At 40.6% G+C, this 23,060-nt stretch overlaps 1 protein-coding gene across 5 annotated transcripts in view; it reads left to right on the top strand.

Moving 5' to 3' along the window:
- The window catches only part of LOC148516719 (zona pellucida sperm-binding protein 3 receptor-like), a 230,671-nt gene that overhangs the window by 83,151 nt on the left and 124,460 nt on the right, over positions 1-23,060 (top strand). For 4 of the 5 annotated variants that reach the window (XM_088479583.1, XM_088479581.1, XM_088479579.1 and 1 more), the window contains one exon: positions 3,866-4,045. The exons of the other annotated variant lie outside the window; for it this stretch is intronic. In XM_088479583.1, the coding sequence (XP_088335709.1) occupies positions 3,866-4,045 (180 nt within the window). The remainder of the gene's footprint in view (positions 1-3,865; positions 4,046-23,060) is intronic. 5 annotated transcript variants of the gene reach the window in all.

Below are 23,060 nucleotides of genomic sequence, written 5' to 3'. Positions count from 1 at the left end.
AGCAACTGGAGCCGCGGTGAGACCGGACTTAGCAACTGGAGCCAAAGTGGAATCAGACTTATCATAGGCTGTACGACTCCAAAAGTTTTGAGATGTCTTACACTTGGTTTTCTCTTTAACCATTCTTCAAAAGGTCTTATGTCCTTTAGGGCAACTGTAGGAAAATGTTTCTTGAAAATAAACTGCTGTGGACACAGCTTCCACCCAATACTGCATGTTCAGGTCTGTGTCCTTTAGCATGCATATTGCTCTCTCTACTAGTGTATGGTTTCTCGTTCACCGACCCCATTTTGTTTTGGAGTTTAGGCAATGGTCAATTGATGCTCTATTCCATATTTTCTTGAGAAGTGTTCCACTTCTCTTTTGAGATACTTCTCAACCGTTATCAGATCTCGGGTTCTTTAGTCTGTAACCAGTTTGATCTTCTACAGGTCTCATAATCTGCATTTGTTTTCACTGATGTAGTACACACGTCATCCTTGTGAAGTCATCTATATAAGTCATAAAGTATCTGTATCCACAAACTTAATTTCCATTGCACCACACACATCTGAATGTACTCTTTTGAGTGGTTTTGTAGCTCTCTTGTTGATTTTGGAAATGACTGATGACTTTCCCCACAATACAGTTCTTACATATGGGTTTCTCTGAGTTAGTCACTTACATTCCTGTGACCATCCCACTCTGTAGCTTTTGAACATATCCAAGTTGACCAAATCTTCTATACCATATATCTATAGACTGTGACTTAGTTGTCATCAATGCATAACAGTGATGTGTATCAAGGATGTACAATTGCTGACATCTTGTGCCTGTAGCTATGACAGTCCCTCCTGGTAAGCCCCAAACTGGTAAGGCCAGAACTGGTTCATCCTTGGGATAGGGACCCCATTGTTTTGGTTCCCCACTTTCCAAGGATTGCCAGCCCTGGGCATACCAGTTTGGGGCTGGAGAATGGTTAAGCAGGGAGACTCCATGCTGTGTGTCTCCATGCTGTCTCATTACCACCAAGGCTGGTTCAGCACTGTGCTGCTTATAGGAAAATAGGAGGAACCCCACATCATTATTTTCCCCAATTTTCCTGTACCAGAATAGACTTAGAGGCCCAGAGCTGGTTATGATTTAGGGGGGCAAAATCATAACAAGCCCCCCAAATTAAAATTTTAACATTTTCATAAAATATATCACACAGAAGCACTGCATAAATCACACTGATCTGGGACCAAAATCTCTAGATACGGCCTCTGTATGTGTGCACTATTGGCAATGATATGGCAGAGTAATGGTACACACCAGAGGATCCCCTAAAGTCAGTGAAGTGGTTTATTCAGCAGTAATCTGGATGTACAGCCCTACTCACAGTAATGCATATAACAGACTCTCAGCATGGAGAGTGCAGCATACAGATCAACAGCCATTGACTGCGTGTAGGTAGTGGTGCAGGATACTAGCAGTAGCAGTTCCAGTATTGTCAAGCAGTAAACGCAGGGTCTCACTGAGCTAAGTGGAGCATGTCTGTGTTTTACTGTGGTGCTCTGGCATACAGAATGACAAGATGGCACAGAGCAAACACAGAAGTACAGAAGGTGGCCATATTTTTTAGGGAATGAAGCCTTCCTAAAGGAATCAATAATGCTCTCCTAACTTTAACAGTAACATCTAAACTATAAACGATAAAGTGTTGCATGCACAGCAGAACCACCACTTGCAAAGAAAGGCCATACTCCTCTGAGCCTTTCCTTGCCACTACATGTGGTGTATGGCATGCTGGCACTTATACATTATTTTTCAATAGTAACTTTTCCCTTCATGGTTAGAGGTGATGTTTTCACAATCTTGTAAAATACTGTTTAGATTTGAGATTCCCTACCTTACACCTTCCTTTCCCTTGTCCTCTTCTTTCCCCTTGACCTCCTTAGAAGATGTTAAGTACTATCACTGCCAGCACTAGTACTCGGTTGTTCCTGCTCTTCTATCGACTGATCCATGATAGATTTAGTTTTTTACACAAGGACACAGTTTTTTACACAGTAAAGCTACTGTAGTTGAACTTAACTGCCACCACATCAAGTGAACGTACAATGAGATAAAGAAATGAGTGATTGTTACCTTTATCATGCAGTTTTATTAAAAGACTGGAGCTTTTAGTTGACACCAGCAAAAAAATATATTTTTTGCACTTATTTTTGAGGTGCAGCTGACGGATACATGTCCACACCCAGTGACTACAGTAATATACCCGGCCTCTCCATAACACAACACTTGAAAAAAATTCTATAAAATGTAATGGAATTATAAATATAAGAGACATCAAATGTTTTTTTTAACACCAGCAAACAAATATTTTTTTAGGGGGGCCACACCTGTAAGTACAGTAATATAGGCTGCCTCTCAGAAACACAAAGGGCCTGATTCAGAGATGTACAATCATCTTTCGATGTACATACTGTACATCTCCGATTGTTAGGGCTATGTGTCTGTGCAGGACCTGTTCTGAGTATGTGCAGAACAGGTCCTGCAATCTGCGGCAGAGTGGGTGCATGCCTGGTCATCGTTCCAGAAAATGGGGGCATGTCAACCTTGTTTTCCAGGAGGGACGAGGCCAGGGTCTGCGTTGATGACACAGATTCCTGGCCTCTTATGTGCCCGTAGCCTGATCAAAGAAGCAGCCTGACTAAAGATGGTGATCACAGCCTGCGACGTCGGCCGCAATGCTAGAATCGATAATGCAGCAAGGTGGTGTCAGACACCTCCTTCTGCATTTGTGGCTGTGCAAATCTGTCCATCTCTGAATCATGCCCACACTCTAATAGAAAAAATATGATTTAAATAGTATAAAACAAGGCAGGTTTTTACACCAGAAATCTCTAACCTCATGCACTAGTGCCAATATAATTATATATAAATGATATATAACAGCCTGTTTGCAGCACTGGATTGCAGGTGTTTCTTGTTGGAAATGCATGTGTACAAGTTCGCTGGCAAGGCAGAGTAATGTACACACCAGTGGAATGCCTTATCACTACAGGCAGCCTAGTTGCTTAACCAGTAAGATGGTTTATTGGAAGATATGCAATAAACAGCTGTACTCACATCAGTTCATCAGCCAGTGACTGTATATAGCTTACAGGTAGTAGTGCAGTAAATGCAGTAATTGCAGGATACTATGCAAGGTCTCTCATGGCTAAGTCTCCCACTGTGTCACTCTCTCACAGTAAAGACAAGATGGCCCCGCTAATGCTCAGTAGTAACTTAGGTGTCCATCTTGGAAGGAGGAACAAAATAGAGTCTGTGCAGTAGCTCACTCCCTTATCAACACTACTAGTGTCTGACAAACAAACACACAGTAGTCTGTTTACAGTGTGCTTTACACGGGATTGCAGTTTACTTGCTAGCTAGTGTGTCTGTCAAACAAACAGACATTGGGGTATATTTACTAAAGTGCGGGTTTTTAGAAGTGGAGATGTTGCCTGGCACTGGCATCCTGACCGCTAACATTCCGACGGTAAGTAGAAGGGTTCAGGGGAGGGTTGGGGTTAGGGTTAGGCACTAGGGGGAGGTTTAGGGTTAAGCTGCGGGGGGAAGGGGTTAGGTTTAGGGTGCAGGGAGGGAGGGTTAGGGGTAGGGTTAGCATACCTACTGACAGGATGCCAGTGTCGGGATTCTGACCGTCGCGATCCTGAGCGCCGGCATCCCGTACCCAACCCCTGATAACAGTTCTAGTCCTTTTTTCTTAATTGTGAAACAAATATATGAAAATAAAATAATGCAAGCCTCTAAAGTACACATCAATATTATATAGGTTGCATGATATGTTGCATTTAATCACATTTATTGATATGTATGTGTTTGTTGTTCTATACAGCCATTGAGTGTCCAAATCCATCTGTACCCCAAGCAAATAAGTTGTCTGGAATTTTAGGCCCATACTATCTGAATTCTGCTGTGAAATTTGCTTGTTCAAAAGGCTATGTGTTGAATGGTTCTGACACTGTAAAATGTAATCAAAATAGTCAGTGGGAGCCTGAGTTGCCAAGATGTACTGGTAAGTAATACTTTTATAAGTATATCAACACACTATAAAGGAAATGTGAAAACAGACATTACATTATGGGATTATACAGAGTGTCACAAATGCCCTTTAACTATTGTAAATTGTCATGTTGTCTCATACCATAACATAAATGATGTATTCTGTATTGTGGACTTTATAGCTGACAAGACATTTTACTAAACAGAATACCTACCAGCAAAATGAATGAGCAGAATCCCTAAACCATTTTGGTCATATGACCTTATTTCCTCGCAGCTTGTTCTTTTGTTATTGCACATGCGCGTCATTTTGTGATGTATTTCTTTTACACTGGTGACTCATCTGCATTTTGCACATGTGCAAAGGGGGCCAGGACATGGTTTGCGGGTCAGTGCGGCTAAAGTAAAGTAAGGGCGTGTCAATGTGAGAACTATCCCAAGATAGCCACCTAACAGGCGCATTAGATTGAATTCTGTACTTTGATTTTGTCTTTCCTATGTATTTAAAATGATGCCACACTTCCTGTTGTGTTCCTGGCAAATCTGTTTGGTTGAGGGAGCTGCATTTGCTACCTGTGCACCGCTCACGTTTGTGACCAACTCTGCTGCATTGATAGCAAAATGCTAATTTTTTCCCAGCTGCAATATATCTTTGCACTTAGATGAAAATTGCACCCAACTCTGAATAAGGCCATAAGAGAATGTTACAAAAGTGTTAACAAAAATTAAATAATTTCCTAACTAACCAATGTATTTGTTCATTGGCTGAGAGAGGTGAGTCTCCACCTCTCTCAGCCAATGAACTGTTCCCACCATTGACTTCAATGGTGAGAACCGCTAGGTAACCTTTAGTAACCTAGCGGTTCTCACTATTGAAGGCAATGGTGGGAACCGTTTATTGCCTGAGAGAGGCAGAGGCTCACCTCTCTTGAATGCTCAGAACCAGGATTTCTATAGAGAAATGCCGCGGCTGTGCTGTCTTTCGGGAAGTACCTAGAGGACGGTACTAAGGGCCTGATTCAGCAAGGATCGCTAATGTGATCGCGGATGCAATTGCGTACACAAGTCTGCTGCGAAAGTATGCTAATATATGCAATCGCAAAGCACTCGCACAGACAACATGCAGACACCAACTTCCCCTCTAGCACATCCATAATACCAAAGGGCCCATTTATCAAAGTGTATTTGAGGTATAATCCCTTTTGGTGGATTAGCTCAAATATTAAGTATCCCCCTTATGTATTACTCCAATACCTTCTGTGATCCCTCCATTACCACTGGCAGCCGCATCCCCCATAGGTTTCTATGGGAAATGCGATGCTGCCAAATTTTCCAATATCCGGAATGCGGGGCATTCCAGATATTGGCCCCCACAGCTAACGCCATCTGAAGATGACGTTAGCCGCTGTAGCCTATGGGCTACACTGGGCATAATTAGCCGGCAGAAGGATCAGTGGGAATCCTCCGCGGCTATGGCAAATGTGCATGTGCAGCACCCCCTGCACTGGTCGGCAACTCTCCGGAGACATCGTAGCGATAGGCTCCTTTCGGTTTGGTTTGCATGTCCCGGATGATACATCTGGGCTGTAGGATCGCATTTTGCAAGGCGATCATGGGCGTTACTGGCATGCCCTGATCATGTTACAAAAGCGATCATTGATAAACTGGCCCCCAAGAGAGTTGGGAAGGGTGTATCCTATCTGAATGATGTGTAAAATAAAGTTGTTCATTCTGGACTACATGGAAAATGAACAACAATTTACCCAACAAAAATAATAACAACAAAAAAAAGAAATATATGTGCACCCGTTGTATTGCAACTTGTCTGGGGCATTTTAAGAGAGGACTCCCTTGTGCAGCCTCCGTGCGAGCCCTCTCCTCTCTCGCAGTGCTGTAGACTTTTAGTCTGCAGAACCGGCTGACGTGGGACTCCGAGAGGTAAGTATACTAATTATATGAGTGCAGGATGTGTGGTGTGCGCGGCACACCCTGCACCCATTATAGATACGCAGGTGCAACTTTGTCCAGATGCAAACTTGCTCCTTTTTTTGCTTTGCTTCCAACTCAAAATCGTTTTAACATTCATGTATAGAGCAAAAGATATGTTAGAAAAATTCAAAATTCTAATAGTAGTCCGGGGCGCCGAGAGAGGGAAGGGGGCAGATACTAATTACCTGGGCAGGGGCCCGGTATGATGCTGCCGCTGATCAGCTGCAGTCTCCTCTGGCTGTGCGTGGAGGAGCAAACACACTGATTGCCTCGTCCCCCAGGATCTGCTCCTGCCTGAGGGGCACACGGAGTGGTGCAGCAAATACTATTTTTTCTATTTTTTTTTGTAAGGAGGCGTGACCACACCTCCTTACTTTAGGCTATGCCTCCTAAAGTACCCGAGTCTGGCACAGTTCTCTGGTAGTAGTGACATTCCACTCATAACTCAGCTGTGCATTTTATATATCATTTATGCAAAAAAAAAAATTCTTATCTGTGGCTCTCACAACAAACCAAAAATGTATGCTTAGCTGGTGTGCGCTTTGGGACACTTCTACTAGGCTTCACCAGATACAAATTCTGTGAGGTGCATATTATATTTCAATATCTATGTAAAAGCAGTCTGGAGGGCCGATATTAGGGGCATTTCGAGCAGTGCCATCGCACATGGCACAGGGTCCTGGGGGTGGCACCGTCGCTACCCCATGGCACCTGCATGTGGCTTACAGAATGCCTGGAACAGCACCCTGCAGCCAGTATCACTACTACAGAGCTGCCTGCAGCGTGCAAAGGACGCTTTGGGCAGGCACCCCACAGCCTGTGGAGCTGTCCAGAGCGTCTACTTCCCAGAGCCAGTGTCCACACACCCTAGGTGTGATGTCACAACATCATGGGTTTAGGAGGCGACGCTGCCAGTCTGTGCTTTCTCAAAGATACAGAGTGATTTGTCTGCCTGTCAGCATAGTGATTATCCTAGTACTAAATAACCAGAGACAATGTTGGCTTAAATGAACAGTAAGGACATATTCATAGTTGCACACAAGACCAATTTGTGGATGAATCTTGCAATTTTTTGCACTGCAGCCAAACATTTTGTAACTTTGAGCAGCAATGAGCGATTTAGAGCCATAGACATCTCAGCTACATCTCCAGTTGCAGCTAAGTGGGTGCAACTGGAAGGCAACTTGGTTGAGTAAATGAACACTAAGGTGCTAATACAGAGTTGCACCTAATTTCCTTTTGTGGACTGATCTTATTTCATGCTGCACATGCTCCGAGCTGAGCAAATGAGTCAAATACATCTCATTTGCATCAGAGAGGTTGTAACTGGGTGACAACTGGGCATATAAATTATCATAGAGAACCCTGTATGGATAAGTATCAATTTATAACAATACACTGATAAGTGCTGATTTTTGCTGGCAGACTTTTGGGAACTTGTGGATATATTCACAGAAAGAGTGAGAGGATATATCTATATCAGAAACCTTTGATGAGAGCAATGATATTTAATTTTATTTACCTCTTGCAATCCAGCTAAATGTTTATGTGTGCACCGACTTAATAATCTATGCTGAGTGTCGCAGTGCTACACGGATGTTTAGCACTTAGCTCCAGGTGTGAGTTCATACAAATACCTGTTATACCACTGCATTACATGACTGGATGGTCTTTTGCTTATCTCTGCTGTCATAGCTTATACCACTGTTACCGCCATTACTGTCTGTACCGCTGTATTCCTACAAAAAAAACCTGCAAAACTGGTTAAGGAACACTGTTGTGGCCTAAATATTACATTCCACTGGTGCCTATTGTTAACTTCCTATGGTTTCATATAAATAGCACATATCAACAGCTTATGGGCCCAGGCACCTCACACAGTACACTGTGTGTGAAGTATACAGTGAGTCCTGCATTTGGTCCAGCACACAGCATTTACACAGCAGCAGCATCCAGCATGAGCTTCATCAAATTGAGAGATTTAGAGAACTATGCCACATGGAAGTTTGCTTTGGAGATGCAATTTAATTGTGAGAGGCTGCGGAAGACCTTCCAGGTGACAATCCAAATCCTGATGATGTAGATTGAGCCATGGGAACTATAGGCTTGAATGTGGAACAGCATGTTTATTCCATAATTCATGGGAAGGTGACAGCATATGGTGTGCGGATAGCCCTATAGACAGCGTATGAAGATAAAGGTCTCATGAGGAGAATAAACTTAAGGCAAGTACTGTATAACATTAAAAAAGTATAAATTACTATATTGACAAGATAATGTCTATATCTCAGCAATTTGTGGGAGCCCAAGTCATTGATGAGGAAGTCGCAATGAAATGCTATATATGGATTGACTGTTAGGCAATTTATGCATCTGCACACATATATATGTATATATGCATGTGTATGTATGTGTGTTATATGTGTGTATATGTGTATATACATTTTGCATCTTTTTTCTTTTCTATCATTCTTTGTTTCGCTTGCTTGTTTTTATCAATGTTTATATTGACTGATTTGTATATTACCATGTATGCACCTATATAAGCATCCATGTGTGTATATACACCATTTCACGTTCCACCATTAGGTGAACAGGTTGGGGTCTTTATTCATGTTGTGTGTACCAGGCTCTAGCGAATGAGCAAACAGTTCAGTCTGCTATATCATACACGCAATTGTGTTGTGTATTATATGTTGTTGGAAGGGCATGCAATAGATTATGTCCATTGGTCGATTTTATTATGGATATCGATATGATCGACAGTACTCCTTTTATTCTAGTGACTTTTTATTATTATTATTATTTTTTCTTTTTTCTTTTCTGGTTTTTTATTATTAATTATTATTATTATCCTTTGCTAATCAATTGAGGGGTATATTGAAATACATGATAATATACCCCATTTAATGATTTCTATCATAAATATGGATGTTCATTTTAATTTTATTCTTATTTTTTATATCTCTTTTCAATATCTATTTCTATATATTATTCTGAGTATTTTTTAAATTATATATTGTATTATTTAAAAGCTTTTGAATTTATTGTCTATCCCAGCTATTACCATTAGCCGATTAGTTAATTGATTTTAATTAACTCATGTGTTATTATTTACTATTACTGATGAGTATAAATAGAACACTTTCTAAGACACAAGTCACCTCTGATGAAAGGGCCCCTCTGATTGGCCGAGAAACGCGTCAGGTGTTTTCCTTGTTTCCTGGTCACAGATACCAACTGATTGGCTGCACGCTTCTCTCCAGCTACACTGCTCCAGCGAGCACATAGACGGACATGCTGTGACAACCCAGCCGCCCGAACATGTCCACCGCTCCCCTCACGTGGACCCATGCTCTGGCCCCATCTGCCGCCTGCAGCCTCACGGTGGTCCCACGGTGGACACGTGGGTACACACTCATCTTGGCAGAGCAGCGCACTGGACTCTCCACCCTGGTTTTTCATTTCCAGCCGCTCATACAATTAGTGGCTATAGCTCCATTCTTGCCAGTTGGTCAGCCCTTGTTTCCTACACAGCAGCTGGGATCAGCAGCCGTCACCACCTATTAGTGTGCCGGGACGCCGGTTACCTTTCTAAGGTGGTAAGATTTAACTGTCAGTTGCACATTGCCTAAGACGTGTATTGCAATACTCTCCTGAGCTCCTTACAGCTGGAATTACTTTATGCATGCAAACTCTCCGTTTACTAACATTCTGATATATTTATGCTCCTCAGTTCCTGTGTGAAATGTATGAGATGCTTTATTACTAACCTATGTCTGCACAATTGCTTGGTGCATGCTATCATTTTATATTATAAGATATTTCACTTTATAGGAGATCTCAGGTGGTTCTGCTATCCAGGAATTATGTACTTTGACTGTTATATATGATTTTTATATGTCAGCTTTTTAATATTATGTCATGTTTAATTGAATATTAAATTTATTTACCTCTGTCCAGCGCTCTCCATATTTTCTTTCTTTTTTACTCCATTCGGGAATCAGCAATCCCGTTTTTATTTGGGTTGAGCAGCAAGACAGAGGTAATTTGTATTGACTGTAAAATCTAACTGTCTATAATTGTATTCTGGGATAGCAAGAAATTTTTTGATTTATAGTTTTTTTGATTTATAGTTATTTGAGTTTGTGATTATTTTTTATTCTAGGCATCCAATTGTATTAGCGCTTGGTAGATCCATTTTTCCATTTTCCTTCCCCCCCCTTTTCTTTCCCTCCCCCTTTCCTTTCTGTTTTTTTCTTGGCAAAGATTTATTGCTGTTACCTAGCTGCTCTAGGCAGGATGCCAAGTTTAAAATGTCTAACAGAACGTCTTGAGAGACGGAAACATTTTTTAGATAATCCAGAGAATGATGTTATGATTGTTTTAGATGATACAAAAGAAGATATGCATCAGCTTTTTAATAAGATAGAATCTCTTTCTTTAGCAGAAACTCGCCACTGGTGGGATAAAATTACGCTGAAAAAATATATTGATAAGGGGTTAATTCCGCGAGGATTGAGAATTTTCAAATCATGTTCTTTCAGAGATGATACTGCTTTCATAGAAGAGTGGGAAGCTGTTTTGGATCAGTGTTCCATTAAGTTAATGCAGCTCCTTATTAAATATAGGAAAACTAAAATTGTGACTATTCAGTCCGAAATGGAAAAACTACAACCATCTCTCAAAGAATATGAGCAACATCCAGATTTTGAAAATAGAGATATGCAAGTGAATAAGAAAATAGAAAATTTTGAAAAATCACTTATTGACACTAAAAATAGAAAATTGTCAAGAGATCAAACTGACTATGCTAAGGGTCAGGTCAGAACTTATAACAGACCACAATACATGCCATCAATTAAGAGATCTACCTCTAGACCTCCCTATCGATCACCTCATTCTGACACTAGACGACCATCTGGATCTCGTGGGTATAATGGAGATAGAGGAATGCAGAATAAACTAAATTTAAAATCTAATCAGAGGTATGATAATTCTACATTACATAGGAAAAACTCTTGGTCAGATTTGGAACATCATAACCAATTTACTAATCTGACCGAAGAGACAGACACTCCAACTCACGATACCAGGGCTATAAGATCTAGCACCAATGTAAATAAAAATAAAAAGAATTAAATTTCATTATCTAACTTTTCTACTGCCCCCCGTTTTTTAGAGATAGATCATCGGACACAATATCGTACTCCCCCATTGTCTTCTCAGCATGCAGGGATAAGATCAGGCTGGCCAGTCAAAAGAAACAGAGATATAGAGCAAGAGGAAGACGAGGAGGGAATCGACACAAGAAACCCCAACAAGAACGTCAAATGGCGATAGACGACACTAAAGGGATATTTAATCTATCGGACAAAACCCTGTCCAATGATGAAATATCCCTCCTTAAAAAAGGATTGAAATTTGCCCCTGCAACAAAACCCAACCTATTCACACTTTTCGTAGACCTTAATAGGTATGTGAGAACCCTTAGTCAGAAACGCTTCTTTGCACTTCAAACACTTAAAAATAGGCAATTGGAAGGATTTCCGATTGTTCTAGACGATGGTGATATAAGTGCATTAGAAATTTTAGAATCTTTGGGTAAAGAAAACAGTGAACTGTCAGATGCTTGTTTAGAAGAGGAGATAGAGATCTCCAATAGTCCAGAACATGTTTACAACGTAAATCGTAATAATTGTATTTCGTTGAAAAAACCCTCTAATTTCTATCCATTACAACATCGTGGACCATTCATTGAAAGTTTTTATAGTACAACTATGGAAGATTTTAGAAATCTCTGTAAAAAAGCTGGTCACTAAATTGACAGACAATTTAACTAAATTAGAGAGAACAGCTCTTAAGAAATTAGTTAAAGATAAGAATTTGACTATTAAACAAGCCGACAAAGGCGGTGGCTTGGTAATACAAAATACTGACGATTACATTGCAGAAGCATTCAGACAATTAGGGAATCAGTCCTTTTTATTCTAGTCTTTTGCATGATCCGACTGATGGCTATGGGACGGAACTTAGAGACCTGTTAGATGTTGCTTTGTCTTGCAGCGTGATATCCAGAGAGACGTTTGATTTTCTTTACACTCTTCATCCTATCACTCCCATTTATTATCATTTGGCCAAAATTCACAAAACACTCACTAATCCACCTGGGCATCCTATAATTTCTGGCATTGGGTCCCTCACAAGTAATCTTTCTTCTTTTGTTGACACTTATTTACAGAAGTATGTTGTGTCTTTACCTTCATATATAAAAGATACAACACATTTTTTGAATCTTGTAAATACAATCAAATGGAAAGACTCATATTGTCTCTTTTCCTGTGATGTTGAATCATTATATACGAATATACCACATGAATTAGGTCTTCTTGCCATTAATCACTATTTGTATTCAGACTCTACAGTCACTTCAGCAACATGGCATTTTATTTTAGATAGTATTAGGTTCATTTTAGAACACAATTATTTTTTGTTTGATTCACGTTTTTTTCTTCAGACACGGGGGACAGCCATGGGGACCAGATTCGCCCCGAGTTTTGCAAACCTATACATGGCTAGATTCAAGGATCACTATGTGTGGGGGAGCAGGTTTGGGGCGCACCTCGTCCTCTATGGGAGATATATCGATGATTTATTTTTTGTTTGGGATGGGGATTCCAGTTCTATTGATTCTTTTACCCAACACCTTAATACTAACACGTTTGGACTTAAGTTTACTTTTACTTTTAGCCCCACAACACTTAACTTTCGGGATATCACGCTGACAATAGTAAACAATCAAATCATGACCTCCTCATACACTAAACCAGTAGACTGTGGAAATTATCTAAATTATACAAGTGGACATTATCTTCCTTGGAAGAATAATGTCCCTAAAGGCCAATTCCTCCATATTAAGAGGAATTGTTCCACACTAGAGATGTTTCAAGTCCAAGCTCAAAGACTGTATGATACTTTTCTTAAACAAGGATATCCACACAATCTGCTGGATAGAGTATTACAGGAGGTCATCGATATAGATAGGACTAAGGTACTGTCTGATAGACCTAAACATTCAGTATCTGTGATTAATCAAGTGAATAGGAGAGAAGTAATACCTTTTATTACTCAGTACAATACATCAGCTTATGCTATAAAAAGATAGTTTCAAAGAATACTTCACTTTTAAAAGCAGATAGAATTCTTAGTTCCATCCTAGATGGTCAACAGAGAGTTGTATTTAGAAAGGCATCTAACCTCAAACAATATTTAGCCCCGAGTCTGTTTCAGGGAAAACCGAGAGATAGTATTACGACCGTGATCCCATGGCTACCCCCTAAACCACTTGGATTTTTTAAGTGTAGTGGAATAAGATGTATTACCTGTAAATTTTCTAAAAATAGAGCTGCAGAAGTAATTTCCTTTCATAATAATAAGAAGTTTAGTATCAGTAGCTTTATGAATTGTAAATCTACATATATTATCTATGTTATTCAATGTAAATGTGGTATCCAGTATGTGGGTAGGACCACACGACCTTTGCATGTTAGGTTCTCTGAACATAGGCGTAATATACTCAATGGCACTAAAAATCATAGTCTTTCTAGACATGCAGTGTTGTGCCTTAAAGGAGATCTAGAGGGTCTCTCGGTTTTAGCCGTGGAACAGATTCCAAATACACCTAGAGGAGGTGATAGGTTTCGTAGGTTATGTAGAAGAGAAGCCTTCTGGATTTTCCAGTCGGAGACTCTGATGCCTTTCGGTCTGAATGATACAGTCGAATTAAATCATTTTTAAACCTCGACATGTCTAACTTTTCTAGCATGACATTTCATTATAGAGTAGAATTGATGGCGACACTTTGGTTCCCCATTGGCCCCCATTATATCCTCATATGGATTGACTGTTAGGCAATTTATGCATCTGCACACATATATATGTATATATGCATGTGTATGTATGTGTGTTATATGTGTGTATATGTGTATATACATTTTGCATCTTTTTTCTTTTCTATCATTCTTTGTTTCGCTTGCTTGTTTTTATCAATGTTTATATTGACTGATTTGCATATTACCATGTATGCACCTATATAAGCATCCATGTGTGTATATACACCATTTCACGTTCCACCATTAGGTGAACAGGTTGGGGTCTTTATTCATGTTGTGTGTACCAGGCTCTAGCGAATGAGCAAACAGTTCAGTCTGCTATATCATACACGCAATTGTGTTGTGTATTATATGTTGTTGGAAGGGCATGCAATAGATTATGTCCATTGGTCGATTTTATTATGGATATCGATATGATCGACAGTACTCCTTTTATTCTAGTGACTTTTTATAATTATTATTTTTTCTTCTTTCTTTTCTGGTTTTTTATTATTAATTATTATTATTATCCTTTGCTAATCAATTGAGGGGTATATTGAAATACATGATAATATACCCCATTTAATGATTTTTATCATAAATATGGATGTTCATTTTAATTTTATTCTTATTTTTTATATCTCTTTTCTATATCTATTTCTATATATTATTCTGAGTATTTTTTAAATTATATATTGTATTATTTAAAAGCTTTTGAATTTCTTGTCTATCCCAGCTATTACCATTAGCCGATTAGTTAATTGATTTTAATTAACTCATGTGTTATTATTTACTATTACTGATGAGTATAAATAGAACACTTTCTAAGACACAAGTCACCTCTGATGAAAGGGCCCCTCTGATTGGCCGAGAAACGCATCAGGTGTTTTCCTTGTTTCCTGGTCACAGATACCAACTGATTGGCTGCACGCTTCTCTCCAGCTACTCTGCTCCGGCGAGCACATAGACGGACATGCTGTGACAACCCAGCCACCCGAACAGGTCCACCGCTTCCCTCTCAACGTCTCCATCCACATTGCTCTGGTGAGCACAGAGACGGACACGTTGCGGCACCACAGCCTTCCGAGTCACCCAATAGAGCTGCCACATGGACCCACGCTCTGGCCCCGTCTGCTGCCTGCAGCCTCACGGTGGTCCCACGGTGGACATGTGGGCACACACTCATCTTGGCAGAGCAGCGCACTGGACTTTCCACCCTGGTTTTTAATTTCCAGCCGCTCATACAATTAGTGGCTATAGCTCCATTCTTGCCAGTTGGTCAGCCCTTGTTTCCTACACAGCAGCTGGGATCAGCAGCCGTCACCACCTATTAGTGTGCCGGGAAGCCGGTTACCTTTCTAAGGTGGTAAGATTTAACTGTAAGTTGCACATTGCCTAAGACGTGCATTGCAATACTCTCCTGAGCTCCTCACAGCTGGAATTACTTTATGCATGCAAACTCTCCGTTTACTAACATTCTGATATATTTATGCTCCTCAGTTCCTGTGTGGAATGTATGAGATGCTTTATTACTAACCTATGTCTGCACAATTGCTTGGTGCATGCTATCATTTTATATTATAAGATATTTCACTTTATAGGAGATCTCAGGTGGTTCTACTATCCAGGAATTATGTACTTTGACTGTTATATATGTTTTTTATATGTCAGCTTTTTAATATTATGTCATGTTTAATTGAATATTATATTTATTTACCTCTGTCCAGTGCTCTCCATATTTTCTTTCTTGCAATGAAATGCTGCAGACCTTAACATCTGAATTAGATTTCCTGGTAGTACTGTAGCTTTAAAATCCAATACGGCTAAGCTATCAACAGAAATTGTAAGGACTAAACTTCTGCAATTCCAAGAACGCATGCCAATTAAATTAAATGCTGAGAATACTACATTGCACACAAGAAATACGAAGCCTAGAAAGTTTACATACAAGTGCTTTATATGTCACAAAGTTGGACACAAGGCCTCTGAATGCAAAACAAACTATACAAATGCCACACAGAAAGAAGTGTGACAGGGAAAGTCAGCTGTAAGTGCCACAGACAATCACAAAAGAGATTGATGGTAGATGGACTTGTGATCCACAAGGTCCTTCAGTTGCAATCAAAAAAGGTTTACCACATTAAGCATATGCAACCCTATAATAGTCAGAAAAATTGAAGACAAGGTTCTTAAAGCCACGAAAGTCAGGACACTCATGGTACACCTAAGAATAAGAAGCAGGGCCGTAGCTAGTGTAGTGCGGCTGGTGCCATCGCACAGGGCACCACAGGTCAGGGGGTGCTGTTTGGGCCTGTCAAATTTCTGTTTATTATCATTCTTGCTTGTAGCTTCCTCTTATTTCATCCCCAGCATCTCCTGGCCTCTCCTATGTCTTCCTTGGCCCCTCCCCATGAAGTCATGGCCCTTTTTTGGGTGCATTATGTCCCTTTGAGAAATGAGGGGGGCGCCAATGCTCTTTCTGGCACAAAGCACCAAAAAGTTTAGTTACGGCTCTGATAAGAAGTGAAGCCATAGTCACAGACATCCAAAATGTGTTATTCCTACCAGATATGGTGATAAATCTTATTGCCATAAGTTTCCTAGAAAAGAAAGTATTCGAGGTCACCTTCGCAGAGGGCAAATGTGTTGTGCAGATTAAAAGAGGAACTGTGATAGTGACAGCAACCCAATGCCAAAAATTGTACATGTAAAACCCGGAGGTATTACAGCTGCTGTACAAGATTGTTATATTCTGAGCATAAACAAGCTGTCATGATTGTCACGATTGGTGCTTGAGAGTTACCTTTGTATTGTATTGTATGGCAGTGAGAACTGCTTTTGATGATAAATGACAAGAACAGGAAACTTGTAACGTTGGAGTGGAAGCAGTAGAAAACTTGGAGGAACCGGATTGGGACCGGCAGGAAGGCTTGCTGAGCTGGACGGGGTACCAGTAGACAGGCTTGCAGAATTGGACTGAGAACCAGTGGATAACCTGGAGGAACCGGCAGGAAGGCTTGCTGAGCTAGTCTGGGAACCAATGGAATTTCTGGATGTGCCAGGTATAGCTATAGCAGGATTTCTGGGTATGCCAGATATTGCTGTTAGCAGGATTTCTGGATATGCTAGGTATTGCTGTTAGCAGGATTTCTGGATATGCCAGGTATTGCTGTTAGCAGGATTTCTGGATATGCCAGGTATTGCTGTTAGCGGGATGACTGGTCTGAGAACCAGCAGGTTTTCCAGATGCACCAGGGGTTACTGCCAGCAGGAGACTGGGATACACTAGTACACAGAGAGACAGAACTAGCACAATCTATACACCACGGGAAGTAACGTGATGTTCAGGCCCAGAATGCTATCAGAGTGTTTATACCCTTGGTCTTGCAGGAACTGGTGGATATAGTCAGGTGGTCTGGCAGTAGCACTCTGAGTGGTGGAGGGCACAACATGCAGAGGGAGCAAACATATCTGTAGTACTGAGAGTCAGAACTACACCTGCGATTCCAGTCAAGGCTAGCAGTGTTCACAGACAAGAAAGGACCCAGGTGAATAATCACTGTGGAAAGAAGTGCATAGTCCAAATGCATACAGAGAAGTGCTGCAGCCAGCATGATCAGAGCAGACCTCCCAGGCAAATTACACATACAGATCCACGGGACAGTTGGCAGGGGTAAGTCTAAAGGCAAAAAGGTGAAAAACTAGTCAGGTAGTCAGGGTCATGACACAAGCAGAGTGGGGCCCCATGATAGGTCAGCTGAAAGGCTGGGGACATCTGGTAGATGAGTGGCAGCTACTCTGAGGTACCTGTGATGGAGAGGGGTCATGTTCAGTGTGTGCTCTCTCACACCAAAAATCATGGCAAGCTATGGAGGTGTGGCTGAGTTGTCGAAGCCAGGACCCATACAAGGGAGAAGGAGGTGGTGGGGGGCATCATAGTAGCCTGAGGTAGTGGGCTGAGTAGAAGAGCTGGCACTGAGTGAAGCAGTCTACTCAGGCAGCGTTACAGTGGAGGGAGATTGGTGTAGTGCCAGATGACAGGAGTAAATGCCAGATCATCAGGGGTTCAGATATGAGAAGTGGGAAGTAAAACTTGCAGTGGATACTCCCAGTCGGCAGGCACCTGAGGTAACACATACTAACCAAGTATATGGAAAGAGAGTTATCACTGCTGCGGAGTGCTCAGTCTTGACTGACATCATACATACTGTAATAGAGACTGCTGAAATCAGGCATCTCAGGCAGTAGGCGGAACCTCAGTTGTAAATACTTTTCAAAACATTTATGTCCTGCAGCTGCCATCGCCCTAGCTCAGACGTAATTTAACACATTAACAGTGCCACAGACAGTTCATATCTATAGGATAGAGGCACTACAGAAAAAAAGTTATAAATTCAAACATCCAATCACAGATATCTAACCCTGGGGTAGATGTATGAAGCAGTGAAAAGAGTGGAGAAGTGTGCCAGTGGAGAAGTTGCCCATGACAATAAATCCTTTTACAATTAATAAAAAAAAAATTATGAAATAATTTTGGATAAGTTGAAATACATGTTCTTTACCTAATTCACTCATAACAAAAAGTTAAGTGGTTAAGGAATTGCAGAGCACAGAATAATCCATTTTAACCAGTTGTCCGTCATTGGTCAGAAGCCTATTTCATTTAAAATATGTACACCTTATAGTATTATATAACCTGAAGTAAATTAGATTTTCATCCTTTGAGCAAACTTTCTCTAAACTGATGCAGTTTCACACCAGTATATTTATACCTACTAAGCCCTGACTTATTTTAAGCAAAATAAATAATTGAATGGGCACCAACGTTGTCGCAACAACACAGAGACTCCAAGTAAATTCAGCAGGCCTAGCTCAGACTACAATAAGTAAGATTGCAGATTACAAGAGATCAGTAGAAAGTAAACTGGTCAGAAGTTAAAAGTCTTGAGATCTGACTATGGTGGAGAATATGAGAATAAAATGTAGCAACAGAAATATGGCATTGAACATTAACTGATCAATTCATACACTCCTGAGCAAAATGGTGTAAGTGAATGTGCCAACAGCATAGTTGTGGAATGAGCCCGATCTATGCTACATGACGCTAACTTAGAAAAATGCTTTAGGGCAGAAGCAGTGTCTACAGCTTTTACATGAGGATTCAAGCACCCACAGTTGCTGTACAAGGTAAAACATGTGGCGTGGTCTCGAAGTAGGCCAAACACCAACTACCTCAGAGTATTTGGATGTAAAGTATATGCTCACATACCAAAAGAAAGAAGATGCAAGCAAGATCTCAAATCCGTGGAAAGTTTCATGCCTGGATACTGCCAAGAGAGTAAATAATGATACAGGCTCTGGGACATTACAAATCCAATTCTTATAAAGTCAATAGGTGTTCTGTTACAAGAAACAGTACCACCTAACATAAAGCTGAAACAAGATTTGCAAAGCAAGTATGTTACATTGGATATGCCAGAAGCTGGATGTGTGTCTGAGTTAGAGACTGCCAGTATGGAAATACGACCACAGAACAGAAGTTCTGCAAGATCAAATAGTGGAAACCCCCCTTAGAGATATTATGAAGAATTTGCAAAGATCACCTTTTGTGAACCCCAAAATATCCATGAAAGTCAAGCAACAACTGGGAAGATTGGAAATCAGCAATTGACAAAGGAATGGTTTCATTGAATGATAGCAATACATGGACATACTACATGGAGTCACTGCAAGAGAGTCAAAAGCACATGGGTCTTTTGTAAAAAGCTGCATACAGATGGAACTATTACATGTTAGAAAGCCCGCCTCATAGCAAAAGGATATACACTGAAATCTGGGATTGACAATGGAGAAGCCTTCTCTCATGTGGTCAGATACAGAACATTTAATTTAGTCATTGCCATATCTGCTTTGCATGATTTGATGCTATACCAATTAGACTTTGACTCTTCAATGGTGAACTGGCAGAAGAGATTTACATGGAACCACCTTAGCATTACTGTGAATAGGCTCCAAGAAGGAGAAGTATGTTTCTTAAAGTAAACTTTGTACAGTCTGAAGTAGAGTGGTAATTTTTATTGTTGATACATGAAGCTTGATGATCTTAAAATGCACTTTGTTCATTCAAAGACCGATCATTGTGTCTACCACAAACACAAAGACTGTTTATTCTTGTTGTGTATGTGGATGATCTGTTACTAGAAGGCCAATAACATCACATTACAAGTGTCAAGCAACTGTTGAAAGAAAGTAAGAAAGTTCAAGGCCCTGCACATTACCCGTTAGGTTTAAGAATCTTAAAGAACTTGGAGACAGAAATTGTCACCTCTGAGGAAACGGCCAGTTTACCTAGGCTGAGAAACACGTTAGTTGCTCCCATTTGTCTGTCCAGCAACAGGTTCCATTGACCACAGCTATTCAGCCATATTCAGCCCTTGCGTGGCTACCCTCCGGCAGGTGCTTCAATTCACACTGATCGGCAACAGGACCCACTTACGCCAGCCACTTAACTGCACACAGCTCCCTGAGAGGCTATCCCTGGCGGTCAGTGATACCTAGCGAGATGTCGCTTGTCCAGGAGCAGCTCACACACCTCCCAGCCGCACCACATTCAGAGCTTCACCGCCACTACTGCCACGTACCGCTCTGCTTCTACACCTCATCCTGGCCGGGATCCACAATCACTATTCACGGTCCATCTGCTACTGTGCACCCGTATCACATCTTCCTTCTAACAGGTAAGACATTGAAATAATTTTCCACAAATGATTCATGGCTTTCACTTACCTCTGCTAAGAGACATTGGAACTTTTTGAGAACATTCCCATTTTAAACAGCTTTCAGTCTCCTTACCACTGAGGATGGAATGACTCACCAAAGTATAAAACTCAATTCTCTGTGTCATTTCCCAGATTTCACCAGGGGCAACTACAACTGGGACATTCCTGTTATACCATTATAAGAGTAAATTTTAATTTTATTTGCAATTTAAATTCTATCATTGTCTATCATTGCATTTTTTTTATATGTTTTCTAATGTTTATATTTTACTTGCTGATTTCTAACAGATAACCTCTCTGTTTCATACCATTTATTTCATGATTCTGTGATATTAAATGTGAGTTAATTTTGTTTTTTGCACGTTTGTTCTCTTAACAAATCATTAGTGCTCTTACATCTGTGTTTTTCTCGTCTGAACAGCAAACATAGGGCCTGATTCAGATGTGGATGCAAATTCCATCGCAGCTGCGATCTCCCACAGATTTGCATTTACAAAAATATGCTAATGATCCACCCGCTGTTCAGTTCTTAGAGACGCCCACTGAAAGCATCTCATATCCACCTCTCACACACAAAACCAGAAATATTGAAAGCAGATCATGCAGCTATCAGCTTTTTGGGAAAGTTTAAGCTGTCCTCCAGACACAAAGAGGGCTCTCCTGCTGCGAGCAAGAATGCACTGACTTATTTATAGACGAAAACACTGTTTAAACGGTCTCCAAACGCTGACTTTGCAAGTGCATTGCAAGTGAATCCTCTGTGAGAGCATAATCACAAATCAATCGTGCGCAGTGTGGCTTACACGTATGCGCAGTGGCTAACAATTGCTCAATCTGTGTAAATATCAGCATTGCGTCCACATCTGAATCAGGGCCATACATTTAAATCAGGCTAATACTGAAATATTGTACTTTCAAAGTACAGTATGTCAGATGCAAAACCAATGACATTGACAAAGGCATTAAACTGACCAAAGCCATGTCACCATGTGGCAAAGTAGAGATAGAGGACATGAAAAGAGTTCCTTATCAAAGTGCTATTGGGAGTTTAATATACAGTATGCAAGTGTTAGAACTCATCCAGATATCACACATGCAGTGAGCCAGGTGAGACAATTTACCATTAAGTCTGGGAAGCATCATTGGACTGCAGCTAAAAGAATATGCAAATACCTGAAAGGTTCAACTTAATTAAAATTAGAGTTTGCCAAGTCTGGAAATTGTATACTTAAACCTTTCTGTGATGCCGACTTGGGATCAGATAAGAAAGTTTGTCATTGATATATGGGATAACTATTAGTGTTGGCAGACACAGCTGTCAGATGGTCAAATATTAAGCAACTCACTGTAGCCCTATCCAGCCTGAGGCAGAGTATATGGCAATTATAGAAGCAGCTGAGGAAACATTATACCTTAAAGGGACTTTGTGTGAATTGAATCTTTTAAGTCAAGATGAGACTATCAACATGGAGTGTGACAACAAAGGTGCAATTGACTTGTGCTACCCCACTAAGCACCATGGACAGTCCAAGCACAGTGCTATGAGACATCACTTTATCTGTGAGCTAGTTGAGAGTGGATTTGTAAGTGTAGCAAGTGAAGATAATCCTACTGATATGCTCATAAAGGGACTAATGTCAAAATTACTGGTCTTTTTTATAGGGAAATGTACTGGAATATACTTGACATATTCATATGTTTCACTGTTTGTTTGTTTGATGGATATATGGCTTTCAGGTTACAGGAATTTTATCAGTTTATATGTAAAATGTGTTTTTTGAGACCGAAGACAACCTGTAGCGAGGGGCGGTGTTGGGAAGGACTAAGCCTCAGCACTATCTCCTGTCTGCTCCTCACTGAAGCAGCCCAGCGTACTTTACTAAAATGGCCACCAAGGGAGTTACTGCACATGCTCGGCCGCACCATCTTTACTGCACTGAGTATTGCAGTGCTAGCACTTAACTCCAGGTGTGAGTACCTACAAATTCCTGTTACACCATTGTATGATATGACCAGACGGTCTGCCACTTATCCCTGCTGTCACCGTGTATACCGCTGATACCTCCATTGCTGCCCGTTCTGCTGTATTCCCACAATAAACCTGCAATCCTGGATAAGGAACACTGTTGTGGCTTAATTCCATATATTAACATTCAACTGGTGCCTATAGTTAACCTCCAATGGTTTCAAACCAATAGCATAAATCAAAATGAAATACATATTTTGTACAAAAAAGGCCTTATTGTTAACATGAGGCCCACAGTTAACAGCAGTTGTACAACAAATCGGGCGAAGAGAGACCATGACATTTCAGAGATCCACCCCCAGAGATACATTGCATTTTAACTTTTGTTCTAACTTCTAATAATTTTTTAATCTCAGTTCTCTG

This window comes from Taudactylus pleione, unplaced genomic scaffold (assembly GCF_031769625.1).
Source record: "Taudactylus pleione unplaced genomic scaffold, aTauple2 ptg000242l, whole genome shotgun sequence".
Lineage (NCBI taxonomy): Eukaryota > Metazoa > Chordata > Amphibia > Anura > Myobatrachidae > Taudactylus > Taudactylus pleione.
The sequence above is the reverse complement of the archived record's forward strand: the minus strand, read 5'-3'. Positions and strand labels throughout refer to the sequence as shown.